Raw genomic sequence first — 23746 nt, 5'->3', positions numbered from 1 at the left:
CGTAGTCAGAAGTGACGGGACGATTCCCAGGGCCGTACATTTCCCAGGCACGCTTCGAGAGTTCTAGAGGGCTAAAGGGAACGAGAAAGAAGTCACTTCGCTCTAAGGCAGCGTCCCCGAGGGAGAACGATCCAATTTATCGTGCACCCAGAAGCTTTATGTCACTGTCTCCACATTGTTCGCGACGATTCCCCGCTGAACTTAATTCCTGTTACGCCGCTTCGAGTCGCATTATGGGATTAATTCCCGTGCATCACGCAACGCGGAAATTGTAAATTACCTCGTTGCTCCTTTGAGGGTAGTGTGATGAATCGCTAGAAATAATCCGCTGGTTCTTTATCTTGCAGAAGCCTTCCGCGAGATGGTATTTGTGTTCGGCATGATCTCGTAACTAATCACACGATGATAATGATAGCGTCTCGTTATCTAATTTAAAACACAGTAGCACTGTCGCGTTATATGTCCTTGACTCCAAGTGAATAGTGTCTCTTTGAACGTTCGAAAGCTGAGATTCGGTGGTTCGTACCGAAGCCACGCTCGGACATGTTCGACGCGTCTCACTGCCCATATATCGATAAGAGTTATTTTTCTAAGGTCGCGTGGACAAGGCAACGCGCGAATGCAAGGAGCTTTAAGTCCTGAGTAATGGCCAGGCTGAAGGGGAGCCGCCACTAAGCCAGCGCGGTTGTTGGACCTTCCGTCTGGCATCGAAAGCTCCTCTTACACCGTTCCACCCTCCACCGTCCACAGTCTTCCTAGTTCTGCCGTTAACATATCGCCGATTCTGATTTACTCGGACCATTCTTCCAACGAGACGGAAACTATATTTCTCGTTGGCAGCACCAGAAGTGCAGGTGCTCTTTCAACTTGTGAAGCTTAACCGACTTAATTAAACCAGAATGGTCAATTAGCAGAGGAAGAAATTAGATACTTATCGATAGTTCCAAAGGACATTGTCGACTGAAAAGGAAGCTTAAAGACACGAAGGTGAATCCCAGTTTGTAAAATCACAGAGGGGTGAAGTACCAACTGATCAGACAACTAGACTTGTTTCAATCAATCGACTTATACAAGCCCAACGATTTCTTCGATTAAGGAGGTTCGATACCTCACTTGCGGGGCAGGCGGCGAGAGGGGTAAGCCTATGCTTATACATGGAAGCTCTGAAGTGATACCAATCTTAGATAAAAAAAAATTATGTAGACAAAAATGTTATTTAAGGATTTTATTCCTAATAAAATTATTACTACATATTTTGTTCTGGAATTCAATTAAACAAAAAGTATGTTTAATGGAGTTAGAAATATAATATTTTCATTAAAAGTAGCGTAAAATATACATCTTTTTTTCTTTTTCCACTTTACACTTGTGGCGTCCCTTTGCGCGTTCCTACTGGTTCGCAACAAATTACTAAATACATGTTTACAGCTTGGTAGTGTTTTTACAAATTTTTACTGTATCCTTTGTACAAGTATACATTGTATAGATGACTACCTGGCGTACAGCATTGCCACATTTCAAACAGTTCCTTCAGGCAGTTCCAAAAATACGAGCACATTGCTGTCTATTTATTCAATTATCTAATAAACCGTACGGTAAATGTCCAATTTTATTTTTTAGAATTTCATAGGAATACTTGAGCTTTTCATTGCAACACTTTTTAGGACTTTCTCACTATTTTTAAGGACTCTGTGTAACATTTTATAGAAATTTTATCGCTTCTCCCATAACAGCCGGTGTATAAGAGCGCAACTTTGATTTCAATTTTTTCATAAACCATGCTGTCAATCGACTTGAAATTTTAACACAATGCGGACTACACTTTGGACATTAGATGGAAACACTTTTCAAACATTTCCCATTATTTTTGCTCCGGTATCGAACCTCCTTAGCATCTACAATTACGGAATACAGAAAGGACACGATCCCACCAGCGTCACGTTAAAATGTCAACTTTCGCCTAACTCGTTGCCCAGACCCAGGCTCCTCCGCCTTCGCCTTGAAAGACGATTACCAAGGCGGTCGGGAGTTTGAGCAGTTCCCAAAGCCGGGCTATCGACAAGGGGGCTAAATCTGTACGAATGGATCCGTAGGTGTGCATGGCAGCCATTCTCGTTAAATTGGACTGGCTGAGAAATGGAGAGCAGCCAGTTCGAGGGTGGTAGTCGCAGGAAACCGAGGGAAGGCGCTGCCTCGGTGGCCAGCATCGAGGGGTGTAGCAGGGAGACACGGACAGCCGACAAATGAACGGCCGTTCGTATTCGCGGGAGTATTTCACTGGACGGACACTGACCAGGCTGCCGCTGCCGCCTCGAAAGCCAATACCAGCCAGGCTTTGACCTTTTCTGACCGTCCTTCCGCATTCATTGTTCTGTAGCCATCCGCTTGTAACCTGCGACTTATCTCTCGGGCCTGCTTGTCGGGCGGCGAGTCGTTTTCACCGGGTGTACTGGATATTTGTCAGTGTTCGTCGGCGAGCCTGGTTCAGAAATTTGCGGGGAACTTGAATGATTACGTTTTGGTTCCGGTATTCCGGCTCGTAAGGTGTCTTCAACCGCAACATTGTAGGGTAACGAGGAAATACGCTGGAAAGGGCTTAAATTGTTTCCCATTATTTGGTTAATTGGCAAGGGATACGCGGTGGTTGAATTGGATTAATTTCGATTGCTCAGTGTCGTTTGATCCCGTTCCTTAATGATGTAATGGCAATTCGCAGCACCGCCCACTACGACCAAACCGGGGCAAATTATACCGCGAAAAGAATAATCGATTGAATAGGGTACGTGCTGAATTAACTTAATTAAAGTATGCGTCCAATCAATGTGACGATGTTGGATATTTCGCCTTTTCCGCCCGAAATGCATATTAAACTGATGGAGGCGAATATCGGCTTTTCATACATGCGCGTTTATTACCCACATTTTGTGCGATGCAGAGTTAATTACCTTGGTGGTATTAATTAAACGATGATCGCGTCCCTCCGCGTTGCTTTTTTCCCCTCTAAAATCGACGCTGATTTCTGTTTCGTACCGAAGGTGGAACGATATTGTTTAATAATGGCGTGCATGACTGGCAATTAACGGGCAGTTGCACTCGATATCGTCTGCTTGGTGTCTCTGTAAATAGCAAACGAATCGACGGCATGATACGGAGGCAAATATACCGCTGTTAACACAATGGAGCCTGAATTATTGCTCGATGTTGCGCTGAATTGAGGACCTTGCGGCAACAGGGGTCCACCTCCATATTTACCAACTGCAAGTAAATTAGAAAAAAAAATATAAAAAAAAATTTAAGTTAAACGATTTGATTTGAATTGCACTAAAAAGTGAAAAATAATTGTTTTCTGTACTGCAATTTCGATGGTGATTTTTTCACTTTAAATAAAATCGTAGAGCAGGGTATCTCATAACAAATTCATTTCGATTCTGTATTAAATGGATTCATATTCTGTTATGAAATATCCTGCTCCACGATTTTATTAAAAGTGAAAATACACCATCGAAATTGTAGTACAAGAAAATAATTAATTTTTAGTTTTTAGTGCATTTTAAATGAAATTGTTTAACTTAAAAAGTTTTTTTTATATATTTTTTTATTATTTACTTTTTAGTGTCTAAGTTTTGATTTGTGGTTATATACTGATTCATGTAGATTGAATAGATTTGATTTGTGGTTATAGGCTGAATTCAAGTCGTTTGGATTTGTGATTAACCCCTCGGGTTTTTTTTTCATAATTTTGTACTATCATCCAAACTACGTATGCCTGCAAACTTTCAATTCTATCGGATAGTTGGAAGTGGATTAAAATTGAGGTTCTAGATTTGACCCAGATAAACACACAGAGGATTGATCTGAACAAAATCATATAAAAACTATTTCTAAAATTATTGCTTTGACTTAACATTGGAAAGAGAACACTAATTGAAAAATATACATTTTCACACGATAAGAAGTAGAAGTTGTTAAGTTTTAATTCTGGAGCACTCGTATTGCGCAAAACAGTAATGGATGCAGATTCAAGATTTGCAATAAATCGCTCATTCGTTATCGGATTTGCATTAAACGTGCACCAAACAATATAGAATCTTTTTTACACATATTACACGTTATAACTCAAAAACTGTCAAAAACAGAGCTACACCTCTCTCGCTGCAAGGTCCTCAATTTATTAGCGTACCATTCAAAAGTTTCTTTCGATGTAGCCGATCGAATTGACCAATCAAATATCCAGAAATTCAAAGGTTTAGTAAAGTTTACACAAACTCCTCCAACCCATCTTCCACCTTCCACTGTTTCCCCTTTTAATAACCTTGATCGCGTTAAAAATCCAATAGCCTATATACCTACATTAAAATAGGTGTGCCCTTAGGAGAAGAGCGAACGTAAAACCCAAAAATGATTTCTTCATCGGTGGTTTCCGGGTATCGCCGATTGAAAGCAACTTGCAATTACGAGGGGCGTTTGCCCCCAGCGGCTGACTGGATTCTAATTGATTTAACTCGTCTCTCGTTTCTCGAAGACACGGAACGTACGGCTGATAATTGACAACGATCGTGGTCGTTCTTGAACCCGGAGTTTCCTCGATGGATTCCCTCGGTTTATTGCGGCTGAGGATCCCACGGCCGCGATAACGACAGCCCGATAAGACGCGAAACGAACGCTTTATCTTTGGTCCCTGTCGCGTCATTACAAGGCATTCCATTGCACTTGTAGATAGGCGATAATGAAGCGTCCCCTTTCTGCTTGCTATCGAACGCGCCACTTTCATTGATACCGTTCCCTGCCATTAAAATGAGCGACGTTTACGTTGACCTTGCGTTGCGGAACGATTATTCTGCACAGCTATACATAGCGTGCAAGATTCGTGGGACAAAATTCAATCATCCGGAGCAAGCATCGCATGGAACGCGAAAGTTTGTAAATTTTCTAAACGACTTCGCAAAACTGCTCCCGGAATCTTCAGCCCGTAGCACCAGCTGCGCCGAGTTGTCCGCAAAGCTTTTGATCGGATTTGAAAGTTGAAACGTTCCGCCGGCCGACCGACGAAAAAGCTAAAAAGTACATCAAACATGAAAAACGCGCGGAGATTTTCTTTTTCCGGCGCCGAGAGACGCGACAGCAAGATGAATAGCGTGTAATTAAATTTCACGGAGAGCCCTCGGAAAGAATCCACCCCCTTTGACTACCCTATCAACGTCGCGATGCTTCGTGATTCAGCGATTATACGACGGCATTCGTTGGTTTTGGGGCAAGTGAAGGGCTTTTTACGCGCAGCCCCAGTGAACAGACAAGTTAACGATTGAACAACCCCCTCCGTGTTTCCTGGAAAATGTAACTGCTTGCGGACTTTATAAACAGAACGCTTGCAGGTTTCAATTCTCCGCGCCGGAAATAGGGGTGGATGTTTCTTGAAATTCTGTTTCCCGTGTTTGAAAGCTGCGAGATGGGGCGATAGGATTTTTTCGCCGAACAAAAAATTACCTGGCATACGTGTCAGTTGCAAGTGGAAGAGGGTGAGCTGCGAAGGAGCGGAAGAATTATATCCGAGCATTTTTCAAATCTACAGCAAGGATTTACCTTTTCTGGCACGAGGGACGAATCATATTTTATTCTGGTACTCCCCCAAGTTGTTCCCGAGTTCTAAAGTTGGCGCGCACATACACGCAGAGGGAGGAGGAGGGGGGGGGGAAGGATTCCGTAAAACCCCTGGCAATTTTGCTTACATCCCCTTAGCCCCGTGTATGTAAATACGAAAGTGTCCGGGTGCGTTTCAGGCGAGATTTCGGAGTTTAGGCAAGCGTGCATCTTCGAAGCGATCGTCTCCGTCTCGCGAATATTCGAATCCATCAGCCACCATATCGCACGACAATTCGGCTTTTATATCTCGCACGATGTCTCCGTCGAGAGAAAATCTCCAAACCGTTCCACTGCGTTTTGACCGACTTTTCCATGGACTACCTCTATTCTTCAAATTTGCGACTCCTCTTCTGTTGTTTCTTCTTCTTCTCCTACCTTCTGCGAAGGACTCTAATAGTACCTAAACAGATATTTGGTATCGACGAGTACTGGGCTTCGCTCGTAATCACGAAACAGTTTTGCTCCTGCTCCACCCTTTTGTCATCAGTCGATCGAAATCCACGGACTTTGCAATTCGAGGGTTTTGACGCGATCGAGAGTTCAGTGAATCTACTCGGTACATTTATGAATAGTTTTGCCCCGCTTCACCCCTTCAAGTGCCTGGAGATCGATATTCCATAAATGTGCAAATGTAACCCAACTAAAGTCATTCCGTTTTCTAAGAAAACGGCCTCTAAGCAGTGCCACGATGAAGTCTCTTAGCACCAGAGCAAATTCAGCTTTCCATTATTCGCATTTGTGGCGCCCAGCGATTCATCGATTGAAAGATAATTGGTGGAAGTTCTTATCGACATGTTACAACAAAAAGCTGAAGTCGTTGCTAATCGCATACCTGCACCTACCAATCGTCTCTTTCATAGTCGTGTAATTTTCGTTTCCCTTGTATTTTTGCAATCTCCGTTCGAACCGGTTTTTGCGTTCCCATAATACTTAAACGCACGGAAGTCTAGGGGTTTTAATTATGTTTATCTTTTGCATAATGCGTGCAACGTATGTTAAGAGGAGAATGAGATAAGAGCACATGTATTAAAGAATTTTTGCCTTGTGAATTTTTTACTGATACTGTGCGCGTCCCCTGGCACATAATAAACCTGAATTTAATATCGACGGCGTGTTAAAACCATCGCCCAAGAGGCCGTAACCTCGTACCCAAAGATCTTAGACGATACTACAGCCGAAAGACTCGCGAGAATTTCAGAAATCTTGGAGGGTTGATCCTGAAATGAATTTTACTGCATTTCATTCGCGAGGGAAATGGAGGAAGAGTACGCGACGCAACGTGGCGCGGCAACTACGGAGGAATACCAAATGAAGGAATCGTTATTACAAACGAAAACTTTTTCGAGACTTCTCCCTGGACCGGGACCAAGCTAATTTTCTGCTAGCGCGCCAGGAAGTCACGTAGTCTGTTGGAGTAACAGATAATGAAGAGCGTAATTTGCGACAGTACACGCACAGGCTGTATTAACATCGCTTAAGAAATTACTGCGTCGTAAATTAACGCGAATAACAAGAAGCAAATATGAGCTACCGCGCACTAAAGCGAATTACTGTCCTCGATATTATACGGCGCTTTCACGGGACCTCGGACGGGCGAAATTGGCGTAATTGCGCAAACAAAAACTTCCCCACCGCGAAGCTAAGGTAATTCTTCAGACAAGGAGAGTGCTGGCCGCGGGAAAGCAAGAAGTTTTCGAAAAACCGTGGAAGACGCTTGCGGGCGGAGCCTTTAATTCTGCGGGAGACCGACCCGGAAGTGGGCTCACGTAGAAGCTAATTGAATTTCATATTCCAGCGCGCATCGCGAATCGAGAGCTTCCGGCGACGGCAAGTGTTCCCTTGTAATTAATTGCCATTCAGGCCCGCTCCATCTTTTCTGCCCACCCCCTCTCCCTGACACATTTTTCTTCCTCCTTTTTCCACAGCGTCACGAACGGAGGAAGGCTCGATGCTTCTTCGAACGGGTCGCTTCTCGAAGAAAACTGCTTCCCTCTTTGCTCGTGATCCTCTTTGGCTCCAAGTAACGATGACGGAGTGCTTCTTCCTCCGTTTAGGTTGAATCCTAACGAAAAACGTGTTAATGGAGACAAATCGAGCTCTGATCTGTTCTAATTCGAGTTTCCTTTCGCGAATGGGGAATCCCTGTTTCGTTCCTTCAGGTTCGCCGTGTTAAGTAACGTCTCGTCATAGGCTGCATCAGGTCAGATTGAGGAAAGTTGCAAATTATTCGCTCGTCAATCACAGCGTACGTGTCACTATTATTCTGTTCCATTCGTGTACGTACGCGCGCGAGATATCGTGTTCCCTAGCGGGGAGCGTTCTGCTTTTCCCACGAGAAAATTCGAAGATTGAATTTCACCAGCGGGATACGGAGGACTCGCGTGGAGAGATATCCAACCAGTCAATGGAAAGATCGTTTAAATCGTATGGGAAGGGACGAAATGACAGACGAGCGAATCGATTACGGGACACGTCCGCGAAACACTGGCCTGTCAATTCTCATTTACCTATCTCTCTGTCTATTTCACTGCTGAAATACGTGGAAGAGACCGTAGATACCAGAAGCGATAGAGACTAGTGGTCCTGATTTCTTGATATTTTTAGTTTCTCGAGAAATTAGAAATGAGATAATATTTCTCCTAGACTTAAGTTTCTCGAGAAATTATGGTATTTCTCGAGAAATAAGAAGTAAGCAATTATAAAATTTCTCGAGAAGGAACACTAATAGAGACTGCGAACATTTAAATCTTCTTCGCTTTTTCATTCAGTTAATCAAAAGAATTTCCCGGGGAATATGATTATGATTTCTAACACGAAATTTAAATCATTCGTCGCTGGGAAATTAAATTTTTCTGGAACACACGCGTGCGCGTAAGACGTAATTAGTGTGCATTGACGAAAATATTTCATCGTACCGAAATGTGTAATTTCACTGCTTAATTTGTAACTGCCTCGTATGCATGCAGTTAGTTTACCCTACGCGCAAACGTTTCAATGCGAATCCGAGGAAAATAACGTGAATTACCTCGGCTGCATAGCTCGGCGTCGGTCTTCCATATTCAGTTTTATCTGTGTACGCGTACGACTGCCTTTGCATATTTCCCACATCCAGGCAGCTGCTTGCGCGCGCGTTAGACTCCGTCAATTCATATTTCCGCGTGACAGCTCTATGAATAACAAGAACGACGAGATTCCGTCGTAAAATGGCCGAGTTATCGGCTTTGCTTCTTCGCGGATCTATCTTCTCAGCGTTACAGTCTCCGCGAGACGTAGATCTCCTCCCAGTTTCGTTCAGAGTCGCAGATCTAAGCGGTCTAACTTCTATATCTTCGATACGACACAATTTTCACTCTTTAGAAATTTCGTCGCGGAAGAATTACTAAGTAGTAGAAGTCTCACAGCTATCTATGTTAATCTTTCAAAGATGTTTGTCTGTGTTGACGTCCAATTGGCGTGTTTTACATATTCACTGACATCGCCGCGATAGTCCCATGAATAACGAAAATGTCTGGGTTTGGTCGTCGAGCAGCAACCACGTTATCCACCGTCTTTCACTCTTCGGGGGCGTACTTGTTGAATGAACCTCCACCTACCTTTCCGATTCTTTTCAAGATCAGCCACTTCGAGCCCGTCGAAAGTCGCCTCGCTCTATTTTCAGAAATTATTCCCCGGTGGAATTGGAGAACCCTTCCCCACCCCCTCGCCGTCTCCATTCGAACGGGATGAGAATAGAGAGAAAAAGAGAGAGCGAGAGGGAGCGAGCGATGATAGCAAGAGAGGAAGGAATGATAGGCTACCTTTCTCCCCGTCACGTTGCACCCGCCGCAAGACGTTTTTCATTGTTCTCGACGTACAAAGTAAGAAATACGGAGGAAATTACCTGTCCGCTATCTTTGCTCCATTGTTGGTTCGTGGTGCTCTTATTTATCTTTATGATCGAGTTCCGGGATACGGCTATTCGAAGCGGGGAGCATTAACGCGACGAGGATGAGATTCGTAATCGATGCAACGGACGATTCGTAGACGTTAAGTCCATTGTTTCTAGGGAAATCCTGTGGCACTGTCGTTGACGTATCTTGGACTTCTGTCGGATACAGAGACGAGAGGGAATTGATAGCCAAAAATAATAAGGATTTGTACCCAAATTCTCGGACCCTTCTGTCCGAGTAAGCGGCCATCTGTGGTCCAAAGCAGTTACATAAATATTCTAATGATACGCGGTACAAATTTGATGCCGTACACACCGGCCGCGAACGCAGTGAATTTCCTTTTCGAGTAATAGCATCTAAAGGATTCAGTGGACACCCACACAAACACGCAATCGAGGTGGTAGCGATTCGAGTTTCAATACATTTCGATTAGAGTTAGTGCCGCGGAGGAGCAGAGGCAACACGACAAGACGGAAATAAGGGGCGCGTAGAAACCCGATGGAAAGGAAAGGAGTTTGGTGATCCGTCTTGGTCACTCCTAGCGGAGTAGCTGCAACTGCGGTTTCTCCCTTTCATTATTCGCCGCGTGATAACGAGCCCCATAACCTCGTTTTATCTCTCCTCGCCTTGCCAGTGATGGAAATCTTCCCCTCCTTGTTACGATCGCTCGTTTCCTCAAGTTGCAGAGTGAAATATTCGAGGCAAGTCCGCCTGTCGGGGCAATCACTTTGTAATGGGAGCTATTGCCTTGAGAAAAAAAGGGAAGACCGTCGAATCTAAATAGATCGTTACGTTCCTACGACAAAGTCCTGGGAAGCAAAGTAGCTAGGTCTTTTAAAGGACTATTGAGACTCGACGATGCGTTCTAACCAGGCAAGGATTCACATTATTACGCTCCTCGATTGGGCAACACTGCACCTACCCGGGTTAATTAATCTTCCTTCAACAAACAGAAACTGCGCGCTGCTTGTTTGAATTGAACGCTGTTAGGAAGCATTAATTAAATCAAGAAAAATGGGTGTGCACATAGGGGTACAGAGGCGTTGCGTGTATGTTTGGGGACGAACTGATAACCAGGTAAAGCGTGCTCTGCCTTTCCGGACTGGCAAACATACCAAAATGGATGAGTTGCTGCTAGAATTCATTACAGTTCGTCTCATGCGGTTCCAAACTTTTCAACCGAGTACGCTGAATCGCGTTTCCAAAGACTCGTCGATACCTTCGTTTCCATGCAACTTCCACGTCCCGGAAATTCGCGGTAGGAAAATGATTTTCTAATTAAAATACATCTCCCAGGAATCTCACCCATTTTTTCTCTCGAGGTCCACCGAGACTAGGAGAAACTTTAACACGAGTAAAATCGTGTCGAAATCATATGGTACACCAGGGACTACGAGCTGTACTTCACGCTTACCACCTTTCGAACCGTCGAGATTCTTTTTATTCCATCGCTACGAGCAGGGAGCGTGCTTTAAACTCCCCCCTATCAGTCGCGAAGAGCGAATATCATTAAATTAAAATCTAGATTGATTTGATTGGTACAAGAGGGAAGTGCGCCAGACACGCTGTCGAGAACTTTCTGGGATTAAAAATTAATATCGCCCTCCGACACGGTAGCATATGAACTCGGCATATTACTTTAATCACCCGAAGTTTAATCAGCGAAGCTTACATTCAATTGAGATTATTGGTTCGAGCGACCAGATTGAACCATCCTTTACCTCGCCAGCACGAAGGGTTTCCGTGTTTTACAAAATTCAGTCTACAATATGGGAAACGAAATTTCTTCCAACAGGATCTCGTATATACCATTAACCAGATATCTGCCAATGTACTTAATAAACACAACATTGCTTGCGTCAACTTGACATCGCATTAAGATTCTCAGTTTCCCTAACGATTTTGGGCTCCTTGACGAAGCTGCTTCCTCGAAAGTACGCTGTCTTCTTTCGCAGATACCGCTCCGACAGAAAATATAGGAAAGTCTACGTAAAATCCGATTGCCAAGCCTCTGGAAGCTTTTCTCTGCGCCCTTGCATGATCCCTCGCCCGGATCGTAGCATGACAGCATGACTTTTCCCGAGGAATTTCGTGCTCTCGACGAAGCGTCGGGCGTGCAGAGTGTTTGCTGAAGCATGAACCTGCCTAGAAAGCAAAAATAAAAAAAGAAGTATTCCGTTTGGGTTCCCCGTCTAATTTTCTGGACGCTCTCATTGTTGCAGGCACACACGCCCCTTCTCGCGGCTGACACGAGACACGTAAGTAGAAAACAGACGAGAATGCCTGTACTTTTTTTTTGCATAAATTAACGTAGCCCTCGCTACTGTAAAATTGCTGGCCATTGGTTTGCATTCTTCACCTTTATTTGCCACATTGCTGAGTGTGCGACTGTTTTGAACCAACGGGTGCCCCTCGCTTCGGATAATCGAAAAATGTTCGCTCGGTCGGGCGCACGTTTTTCCCGTCGCTCGTTCATCGAACAGTTCGTACAAATTTGCGATTAAATATCGCTGGTAATCTCCCACCGGGGATCCAAACCCATTCGTACCATTAATTTCACAATTAGCTGCGTTTCGATGGTACACGCTGCACTCTAATTTCTGCAAATTGCCCGCCCTTTTCGACAGACCCGATATGCAAATAGAAGCGTTATATTTCGATCGTACGCCGATATCGAATTGTATCGCGATACGATCGGGATATTTCACCTTCTCGATCCTGCCAATTGTATTCGATTGAAATCAACGTATTCTAATTCATCGACAGAGAATATTCCTTTACGACCCGTGTGCTACGCATCGATAACAGATCAGGTGAAAGTTTTCTAGGTTATTAGAACATCGTTGCGGCAGTGCCCTCGCCGCGATCGCGTAGATGCGATCATTATTGCGGGTCACGAATCGCGGAGGAAACTAGATTGTAGTTTTCCCCCTCCCTGGAGGAGCAGGCGGCTTCATTCGTTTCGGGTGAATTTATACGCACCAAGTATCAGGATCGCGAAATTGCGATCGTTAGATTCTGGCTGCGAGGGGCTGGAAAGATCATTAAGGATTTTAATTGATTCGTGAGCTCGGCGATCGCATCGATACCCCTCCACTTTGTGCTCACTCGGTGGATAATTACAATTTCCACGTAGTTGGAGGCATCGTCTTGCGAGTTACGCGTTCACGTGCAGGGCGACGCGGGGGATAATTATTTGTACTCGAGACATTAGCGTTAATGATCGCCCTGCGCGGCGTTTTAAGCCGCGAACAAACGAGTTCGCGCGGTGCCCTGCTCTTTAATCAGTTCATGATCTTCAAACTGCTGCGATTGCTATCGCGAAATGGTGAATTCGGTTCGTTCGCAGTTGGAACGATCCTTTGAGAAAATTGTCTCTAGTTACCTCTTTCCTTCTTCGCTTGGGCTGCATCGCGGAATTGCATTGCCGGAAGATTGTACGCCGCGGCTCCGAATTTGACTCCAAGAATCGTAAGTTTCTTCGAAGCATAGTTCGTGCAATTTGCCCGATGGTGGAACACATTTGGCACGGATTTACGAAATTAATTCCGGGGCAGATGTAGGGGGTGGGATACGATCGCACAGAGCGGAAGAATGCGACTAAAAGGACACTTGAATTTATAGCATACTGGCTGGTCAACAGCGACAAAGATAAAGTTGCTCGCGCGGAAAATAATACGCGACCGCAGGAATACAAACTGGCAAACCGTTCCTTGTGTTTACGCATCAACGTGATTTTATGTTTCTTGCGGGTGTAGGCAGGTACGGGAAATATTAAAACGAACGTGATTCATCAAATCAAAGTTTTAGGTGCTACATTCCCATTCACACAGTTTTCCTTTGGCTCCAAATTATTTATCCTCTTTCATCGCTTTCGAATCATTCAAACGTCGAGCGCACCCCACCCTTTTCGCGTCGGCAGCCACCCACCTCTCCAACGTTCGCATGAAAAGATTCATGGCGGGTCTCATTCGATTTGCAGGATCGTTGGAAATTCGACGAAGATGGCACATACTTTATATCCCCCGCCTGTAGCGAGAGGGAAATGAGAGAACGGGGGATTAAAGAGGTTCGGAGCAGCGCGACTGAATATCGAACTTGCCAAATCGAATAAACCCTGGTCCTCCGGTTCTTCTAACTTTCTGGATACCGTCGACCGTCGCGATTATCTTCCCCGTTCCCGGACCACCCTCCTTTCCCGGGGACCAGTCCCATTCATCCTCTTTTTCAACCCATTTTGCACGCTTTAGATCCCGGGAAACAGCACCAATTTCCCATCGAAAGAGAATTTCTATCGAGTTTGTTGCTCGTTCTAGGTAATTAGCTTTATTCCCTTGGATTTATTTGCGGGAGGGGTAGATTCAGACGCGATCCAATGTTTCAGGAACTTTCGCTCGCATAATTAACTCGTCTTATCAGCGAGTGGCAACGCCGCGAGTTGTTCCGCTCGTCTGTTTTCCTGCGGCACAATTTCGGTCCCCAAGCGGGCTTTGAAATTCGAAATTCTGTGCAGCAGCTCGCACCTCCCCGGGGAAAACACACCCTGTCTCGCATTACACAGGCTCATCGAAATCCTAATTCCATTACATTCCTGGCTTACCTACCCTAACCCTCTTGTTTTCGCGTGTGCGTGTTATAATCGCGCGACTGATCGTTAACGCCGCCATTATGATTCCAATCGGTTCCATTCTTGGTAGTCAGCAGCGTTTCATGGTAATTCGACGAGGACAGCAACAACGAATGGGGGTGGTGTCCAAAGAAAAGCGAACGTGGAGTGAAGCAGATACAATGGAGTATTTTTGCTTCTGCGTAAGAAGACTTCGTTCCGTGTAATTGATGCCTCGCTTATTGGCGTTAGGAGGCAGTGCACAGCGTCCGTCAGTAAGGGGGGTGCACCGCGTGCAGTGGTTACCACGTGGTCGCTCTTCATGTCACTTCCTGCCCTTGCAGCCCCTACAATTGCATTATAGGTGAGCGGCATTATAACGGGACACATCATATAAATCACGCTGGGATGACATGTGCGTGTCGGTGTCCCCACGCGTCCCTCGACGTCCACGCAAATTGCCGAGATTAGTTGCTGGCGACGGATCACGAATCGGCTTTCCGCCCCTCGAAGGGCGCCTATTGGTCCCTCTGGGTGCGGTTAAATTGAAGGAAACGAATGTCACTTTGCGTTTCGATGCTTATCCAACCGGTGGATCGTTCTCAGTGTTGCGTGGTCGTTTGTGAGCCCTTCTCGAAGGTAGATTATTATCAGTGAAATATATCACTCAAGGTAGAAGGCGATTTAAATGTCTCCATTCGGTACGATGTCTAACACCGAGGAGTATACTGCTCGACGATATTTTTTGTCGAATATATAATTATGTATACATTTATTGAAAATTAAATGCCGAAGCAAAGGCATGTTCAAACTTCTTAAAAACCATCTAAGAAGTACCCAAGACAGAGAAAACAATTTGAATACACATACATACGCTAATTTATTGCGACACATTTTTGTGACGATAAAGTTTATCGCTTGGTAATTTACAACAATGCTATTTATGTATCGGATAATACACTATTTACTTTACATGAATTTCATTTAACTTTCCGCATCACCGATTGGTAGAAAATAGTGTCGAGCAGTATATATAAGTTGTATATTCCGGAGTTTTCTTTCGTGAACTCAATCAAAGTCGCAACTGTTAGGGTGTTTGCTTCGAAAATGGGAAAGATCGAGGCATCGTAACGAGCACTTCGCAAGTACGATTCATCACTGTCCACGCGCGTTCGACTTTACAGCTGTAACGGAAAATAAGATACCTTTGGTAACTAATGGCTGCCCTTAGTCACTCTGTAACCGTTAATCGTTCGAGCCCTTTCGAGGATTCGCGCTAATGATTCTGCTTCTTCAAGCTCGTTGAATTATTCAATTCTACTCGCCTCATTTTATTAATGGGCAACAGCGTATTCTAGCTTGTTTCTGATCGCGGATACGTGGATGCGTGGTTACGGTTACAGGAATCGTGGAATGAATATTAACAGTCATCGGCATAGGCATTATGAATAATTACTCTTTTCCGTTCATCGGATGTTGGCCGCTAGTGTCCTCAATTAGAATATCGTAACAATGAATACTTTTCTCCTTTCTTTCTCCTATTGTCAATAATTATTCCTACGACTGCGTGTAGGCTTTTTGCATTCGGAATTAATTCCCGTTATAATCAACCTTTCTGTCACTGTGCCCACAGTATTAATTATGAACAAAGTTAAACAATTCCTGTAGATAAATAAGCAGAAACGAAGTTTGAACCTGGAACCAATTTATGCACCTCATTATCGTAAACATATACACATATATATGCTGGAGTTATTTCCCAATTAATCAGAAACATAAATTCATCAATTTCCTGTTAATTCGAGCATTATTCCAGCCAATAGTAAAACGTTGTAGATTCAACGCTTAAAATCATTTCGATATTCCCAGACGGAAAGTATTGAAAATGCTGAAAAATTGTGATCGTGGTTGGAAAGTTTCTGCTGTCTCTTAATTTCGAACATCGCCCGTGTAATGTAATACCGACTTATACATGTTCCACTTTGTTTTATTCTTAGATTGGCATAGCCATGTGCCTACTCTCTCGAAGAGTAGTGTACTGTAGAAAGTTCAACGATCTGAAAATGCTTGAGGTCACGCGAAACATCCCAAATCCTCGTAAGAGTGAATAAGAAAGACTTGGGCCAATCGGTCCAAAATGTTTGCATTAGAATTAGTCTACCCGTAGCTTGAACCTGAGGCGCACATGCACACGATCCTTCCCGCAGATGCGCCAACTTCGGCTGGCAAATAATTCGTCGGTGCATCAGGGTGGATGCAGCAGAAAGGTTGCACTTTCCATGTGGCGTAGCGGTCTCTCGGTGGTTGTCGATCGCCTCTGGGAGAGTAATTATGAATTCGAAATCAATGTTATGCAGAGTGTAGCGTAATATATGCTACACCCAAAAAGATACGTTTTACCAAAGGAATCGATTTTGAGCAGTTGTGAGATATAAGTTCCCAACCATTCGTTGGTTGTGACACTTAAATAATAATTAGTAGACACACATAATTAATAATAACACAATAATTATTAGAAAACATTCTTCTTCTTATCAAAATTATCCAATTATCTTCCACATTCGAATAATAGAATAGTTTTCCTTCTAGAGTAATTTTTTTTTTCAAAGAAAATGCATTTAAAGTCGAATAAACGGAAAGAATTTTCTGGGTGGACGAGTGAAAATGGTACGTAAACTGTACGCAGTTTATTTAGCTGGACTTCGTTTGCCCCCTTTTTCCCTCGTTCATTTGGACTTTTAAAAAGCACCTAACAATTCCGGCCAATTTATCTTCGCAGACTCGCACGGAGAGGGCGCAGGAGCCGGGTAGTACAGGTCATTTGAAGGAAAGATAAAGTCTAAGAGGGGGGGACTTTGTTCCGCGTCACTTCGCCTTTTTAAAGTACGCGAGGAATTTTTGTTCCGTGAAAAATGAGATGACTCGTGCGCGACTTCGCGCGACTTTATGACCGTTCGTTTCCATTTTATTTGTACTGCTCCGCTCGACATCGTGATTGATTCACCGCGAGGGACTATAGAATCGTTTGCACTAAGTTTAACGGCATTAACTTTTTAATTCCCACCGCGCGGACCGAGCAGGATCTTATCCTACGCGGAAAAGGAGTCCCGAAACATCCAATTTTCTTTATCTTCGTGATATAAAGCCCGTTCGTGTGTCCCCACGATTTGGCTGTCTGCTTTCCACTTTGCACCCGGTACCAGTGCTGTTGTCCTCTTTCACATGTTCTTCGTCATGGGCACTCTTCTAAAAGACCCTCTTCTAAACCAACGAATGAGTAATTTTTAACTGACTTCGAAAAGGAGGAGGTTATAGATTCGACCTGTATGTATTTTTTTGGTTTGTCTCCGCATAGCTCCTCAGCATATGGACCGATTTTGATAATCTCTTCTTTTATTCGAAAGAGGGCAATGCCCCGGTGGTCTCATCCCGTACTGTATCAATATTAGCCCAGTATTTTGACAGTTCTGGTTAAGAAAGACTCTGTCACCTAATTATTATTATTTTATGTACGTACGCACATATCTCCTAAGCATGTTGTGTCAATATATACATATAAGAAAAACCCATCAAATAAAAAAATAAAAAAAAAATAATAAAGTCGACTTCAAAAAAAGAAAAATGCACTAAACAGTAAAAAATAATTTTTTCTCTTATTCAATCTACGACTCTCAATTTTTTTAAGTTGGCGCCACATTTACACAGTGCAGATGATGAGGCGCCAACATTAAAAAACTGAGAGTCGTAGAGTAAATAAGGGAAAAAATTATTTTTTACTTTTTAGGGCATTTTATTCTTTTAAGGTCGGTTTTAATTTTTTAAACTTATTTTTTCGTATTGTAAACTTATGCATTTTTTCCTTTTCTTTTTCTCTTTGTTTTTCTTGCTTAATGTGCGTCCCTTTTTCTCCCTCATTTCTAATTAATGGTACCAAAGGGTTGTCTAACCCGTCAATTGTAATTAAATTAAATTAAATTAAACGACAGTAGTATTTTGTAAACGATCTGGAAAAGATGAAACATTGGGACTTGGTTTTCTCTTATCCGAATATAATAATAATCGACATCGTCTAGTTTAATATCACCCGCAGATCGCCGACAATATCTCCGAGGAATTATAAATGAATCCTCTGAATCCGCCGTTGTTTTGTCGCTCAGCCTCCTGAAAACCTATTTACCATAATACATACTGTGTATATCGGTGACAGAGGCGGTAGCTCGTTGCTCTAAGCGTTTCAGATAGAGGCGAGGCCAAGGCTGGATGTAGCCGCCCGGTGCTTGAGCATCGCGAGCATGGAATAAGATCGTAAAGTCCCGGGCGTAAACCGTAAATGGTACGTGCCAGGGTGGAATGAAGTTTCTCGTTGGATCGAAAGAGGGGCTAGCCCTCTGCCAGTCGTTCGGTTGGCTCGATCCTCGATAGAAAACGGGGAACGACGGTCGAGGGTGGGAGTACAAGAGCGGTTCATTCTATCTCCGTAAAGCTTGGAGCACGGGGTAGTAAACTCCTGACGAGGATCACTGGCCATAGGTGTGTTTTCGAAGCTCCTGTCCCTCTTCTACCCTCGCTCCGCGGCAAATCACGCGTGCTCTGTCGAGGAATTCCCTCGATTTTTCCCGGCCACTCGCGGCCGTCGCGGACGTTCGGAACCCTTCGAACGGTGGAATGGTAGTTGGGTATTCAAAACGGCACGTTGAAAATTTCATCGTACACGGCGGCCTTAGCTAGCTGGGTAACCGGTCGAACGGTTAATACCGGGATCTTGCCAGGATATCGGAATACAGGGACGTAAAATCGATGAACGAGTCATTAAACGGATCTACCCTGCGCGAGCATTATTATAATAATAATAATATAATTATTAATATTATGAAGGAAAATTGGTACACCCAATGTTTCGAAATGTTTGTAGAGCGACTTCTATAATCCCCATATTATTATTATTATTATTATTATTATTATAAACGGGGAAACCCATATTGAAATGTATAGAAATGGAGGGAAATTGAATGGCAACTTGGAAAACAGACGGTTATCTGCAAGCCTGGCCGGGAAAGTGGCAAACTATGGGGCGAGACAAGAGGGTGACTAACGTTAACCGTATACAAGGGGTTGTAAATTTATTCCGTGGTTGTACTGCACGTCAGCCTGTCCTCGCTAAGGATTCCCACCCCTGGATCTCGAAGAATTCGACTCTGCATTATGCCGGTCACGTTCGCCTGCTTTTCTTTCGGATTCCTCCCTTTCCGATCGCCTGCTATACCCATGTTTCTTGCTAGGCGAAAGAGGGGTTGTCAAACGTTGCTTGCGTCTACCTTTCACACGTGAAATCTCCGTGCTGATTTATCGGATTGCACTAACAAGGAAACATATCGAACCCGAAAATTCTGATTGTAATGAAACTCCGATTTTTCGTTTTTCGAGTATAACTTTGTAATGGTGCGAGGTAGAAGAAAACCGTAAATGGACAAAATGTTCAGTGTTTGATGCCGTATAACGCGCTGCAAAAGAAATGTTTGTACGTCCAACAATTTATAAATAAATTAAAATCTTCGTTATTTTACATATAATTTCTAACCGTGAGGGTTGGGCACGATCTTTTTCCGTGTAAAAGTTATAATTCGCAATGGTTTACTAAAGTGTAAAAGGAAAAAATTTTGCTTCATTTGTTTATTTGTTTACAAACATTTTCCGCCTTTGTCCATATTACTACCATCTGCCACTTGACATTCGAGGATTTTTTTTATTTATAAATTGTTGGACGTACAAACATTTCTTTTGCAGCGCGTTATATGGCATCAAACACTGAACATTTTGTCCATTTACGGTTTTCTTCTACCTCGCACCGTTACAAAGTTATACTCGAAAAACGAAAAATCGCTGGAAATTTGGGGGCTGATTTCACCCCCTCAGAGTGTTTTTCCGCAGAAAAAAAATCGTTTCTTACATACTCCGACATGCTCTACAATCGTACGGAGTTTCGTTACAATCAGAATTTTCGGGTTCGATATGTTTCCATGTAAGTAAGCGATAGACGATATTAGGAAATTGGGGAAACCATGGATTTCACGCGGGTAACTTCGAATATACGATTTCTTACACCTGCATCGGGAACTAGCGCGAGAAATAAAGAAATAGGCATCCCCTTAGAAGCTTTAGTTCGCTGGAATTAAATAGTTACGCATCCTCCTCGAAATTACTGCGAACAGTTGAATCGTTAGAAGTTCGTTGCGGCTCGAATCGTCGACATCCAGTGTAAAACAGCGTCGTACCGAAAATTACCAAGGCAGGCAAGTTCCAGAAGCTTAGATCCCCCAGGTCTTCCCAACACAGTTTATCGTACACGATAGAAACCCTAGCGTTTCGTGGATTAGCCCGTCAAAGTGTCTCCCAAGAAATTGTCTGCTCCCCGTAATGCCCCTTCGCGCAGTGATTCGGCGGTTATGTTCAACTTCGTTAACCAGCTACGAAGTTGCTTGTGTTACTCCGGCTGGTTGCGAGTCAGGAAGTCGCTGGCCGTGCATGTCCAACGACGGCATAACTCAGGGGGCGTAATGAGAAATTTGACGGAACGTTACTTCTCGCGCGATTAAACCGGATGCACGCGAGTGTTCGCGTTGACGATTTTCTTGGATATTTTAAAGCGATGCTGCTTTATGGCTGGCTCCGCGAGACCAGATGGCTCGCGGCGGATAGCGCGTGCGTTGTTTAAGCCAAGCGCGACAAATATTTTGCAATTATTGCAAGCTCGAAGCACATTGTCCTGGTACCTCATAAATCGCCATCCTTGGAATTTGCTTCATTCGGGAGCGTGTTTCGTGTAAAAGAAAAAGGTCGTTGGGTAGAGGTTGCAGCGACGAAATTTCGCATGGAGCTAGATAAATGATGTGTGATTACTAGAAATAATTTCGCCGCGATATATTAGCGGGGACGCGAGTTTAATTAACGAATCAACGACAATGTTAACGGACTCGGGAGCGAGCTCCTCTTCGCCCTGCAATTTAATACCGAGATTAAGATGTTCAGGATGGCACTGCGTGGCAAGAATTTCATGTCGGGTTTGCTCGGTGTGCAACGTGTAATTAATTTACCGCGGCATATTTCTTGTCCCGTGTGAATCTCATTTTCAACGGTTTCATTATTGCTCGCCTAGGGGAACGTATATCCGCGAGGGAAGCTCGGATAAGTCCGATGTTTCGAACACGCCGATAACCAATTAGGTTTAATTGAATCGTTAATAAACGAGACATACATATGTACGAGAACGGTCGAGCTCTCTTTTCTTGCTGATAGTAATTATGTCGATTCATTTAAAGGATCTAATTGATTTGCAGCTCGCAGCGACGAGGAGTTAGCAGCAAAAATTAAAGTTTCGCTGCTCCTCAGTTTTTAGAAATGTTCTTCGAGAGGTAATCTCTGGGCGATATTAATGGTCAGAATAATGGAATATCCACGGTGAATTCAACGCTCTGCCTATCGAGCAAACCACAGCTCCGCGGGTTTCGCGTGATTACGTTAGAGTCGAGTTAATATTTCTAGAACTAGCCTCGCGAATTTAACGTTTTAATCTTGCGAAAATTCATTTCGCGGTACAGTTGCTTCCTCGTCACATTGGCATTAAATTTTGCTTCATTATCAATAACGTTTCACATGATTTGTATGACCAATATTCAAAAATAAAGTACTGTCTAAAAAAAAAACTAAATTACTGTCAACTGTGCAGCAGCAGGAAAATGTGAAAATAATAATAATATGACCGTGTGACGAACTGCAAATATTAAATTTTTGCGAGAATACACGTGCACGCATAATTTCCTCCTCTGAAGTAGGTGCCCCTAAATTAACGCACGGGCCGTAACACCGTCAGCACACACAGCGGCCCGTTCCCTTTTCATTTTTCACTCTTTTTTACTTCTCTTTTTCTCGCGAAAGACGCGAGCCTGGGTACAATTTTCGCTCTTTCAGAGCGTCGAAGCCAGTTCACAATTCGCTTAGTTCCAGTTTCGGTCGCCGTTTCCCTGTGTAGTTATATCCAGCAGTGTGAAAAACCGCGAAAGCACTGTTAAATAAATATTTATATTATTGTCGCGGTTCGCATGTTTTCGTCCAAAGTAAATTCCACTGTATTTTCCCTGCTTCGAGCATGTGTACGACTCAAAGGATCTACGAACTGAGAGACTCTGTTTTTTGTTACCTAGAATTTTAAACGTTCGAAATATTTCACCTGGCTAATTTTGGCCAATAGTTTTTCATCCATTTATTTGTGCTTCGTTCTTTTCGTCTTCCGATGCGTGCTCTTGGAACAAGTCTAGGGATTAAAATGGAAATTGTGACAGGAAAGCTATGTGAAAAAAAGTTGCAGCTTCTAGAGGATGCCTGAACCTCGATGCAGAAAATTGTATCAATAGATTGCGAACTGGTTCTCAAGAGTCTTGTCCATCATTAGCTGAGAGGTGTACACGTTTCCCCATCTGGTTTACGTTACATCGTTTCGATTTAGCCGGCAATGATAGGGGACTTTAAGTACCCAAGAGACCTCAGGAACCTCAGAGATCCGAGGGACCCCAGGTATCACAACACTTTAGAGACCTCAGGAACCTTCGGAACTCCGTCTGAACCCTCAACTACCTGAAACTACTCGTTGGTACCAAATCCTATGAGTTTGAAAGTTCGAACCCGCTTGTTATTCTGTTACAGGAGTTGGTTTATCCGTCTATGCCTTCCCCTACGTATCCCAATTCGTAAAGTACAGATCATTCTTCCTTATAAAGGGGTAACAATAGGTGCAAATGTCTATCAGTAGCAGAAGTCCTTCTTGAATTCCCGGCCTTTAAAATGTCCACGCAGGCTCCTTTTAATTAATATTCTTGTTGAACGCTTTGCCCACCCACCCCTTGCCAGAGCCATTTTCAGGCGTTCACCCTTTCATGTACGTGGGCACGTTCGTCGGGAAACTTTTTGTCCTTTCCTGCTTAATTTACCTCCGTTTCACCTCTACCCTACCCTCGCATTTCTTAATTGATCTATGAATAAATTAGCCCCGGATTCGTGGTACGCGGATAGCGCAGGCGTCGCGAGCGTCCTCCGCCTAATCTTTATTTATGCATCGAGCAATGGGCTGCTCTGGAAATTTCGTCTAATTTGAATTAATTAAGGCCATTCCAGCCTCCAGTCCTGCTCCTCCGGATTTTCTTCTGTGCCCCGACGGAATCCGAAGATATTTCATCGGGCTTTTTGTAACGCGTTTGTTAGGCCCCGGTCGCCATTCCAACGCCCCGCCGAACGCATTGAAAATTCAACTTCACCTAGAAGGGGGACCATGGAGCGGCTTCATTATTTAGAATCCACGGGGCGCAATGATTTATAAGGCCGGGGATTAACCCCGCTGTATTAAGAACGCCACGATCTCACTCATCCTTTGAGCCGTCGAAATCGCGATTATTATGACGCCAGATTCGCCGCTTCGATCTATGATGTACGACGCAGCGTTTCGAGTCTACAGGTGTGTTTAATTTGCGAAACTCGGCTGGCCGTGGGGATTTATACTATTGGTAGCTGCCTTCCCCGGATC

General features: G+C 43.8%; 1 protein-coding gene across 13 annotated transcripts in view; it reads left to right on the top strand.

Moving 5' to 3' along the window:
• The window catches only part of Dlg1 (MAGUK family member discs large 1), a 279659-nt gene that overhangs the window by 158143 nt on the left and 97770 nt on the right, over positions 1 to 23746 (top strand). For 12 of the 13 annotated variants that reach the window (XM_076807305.1, XM_076807309.1, XM_076807307.1 and 9 more), the window contains one exon: positions 11792 to 11827. The exons of the other annotated variant lie outside the window; for it this stretch is intronic. In XM_076807305.1, coding sequence (XP_076663420.1) covers positions 11792 to 11827 — 36 coding nt within the window. The remainder of the gene's footprint in view (positions 1 to 11791; positions 11828 to 23746) is intronic. 13 annotated transcript variants of the gene reach the window in all.

The sequence above is a fragment of the Andrena cerasifolii genome, chromosome 2 (genome assembly GCF_050908995.1).
Source record: "Andrena cerasifolii isolate SP2316 chromosome 2, iyAndCera1_principal, whole genome shotgun sequence".
NCBI lineage: Eukaryota > Metazoa > Arthropoda > Insecta > Hymenoptera > Andrenidae > Andrena > Andrena cerasifolii.
Note: the sequence above shows the minus strand (reverse complement) of the source record. Positions and strands in the feature narration are given on the sequence as shown.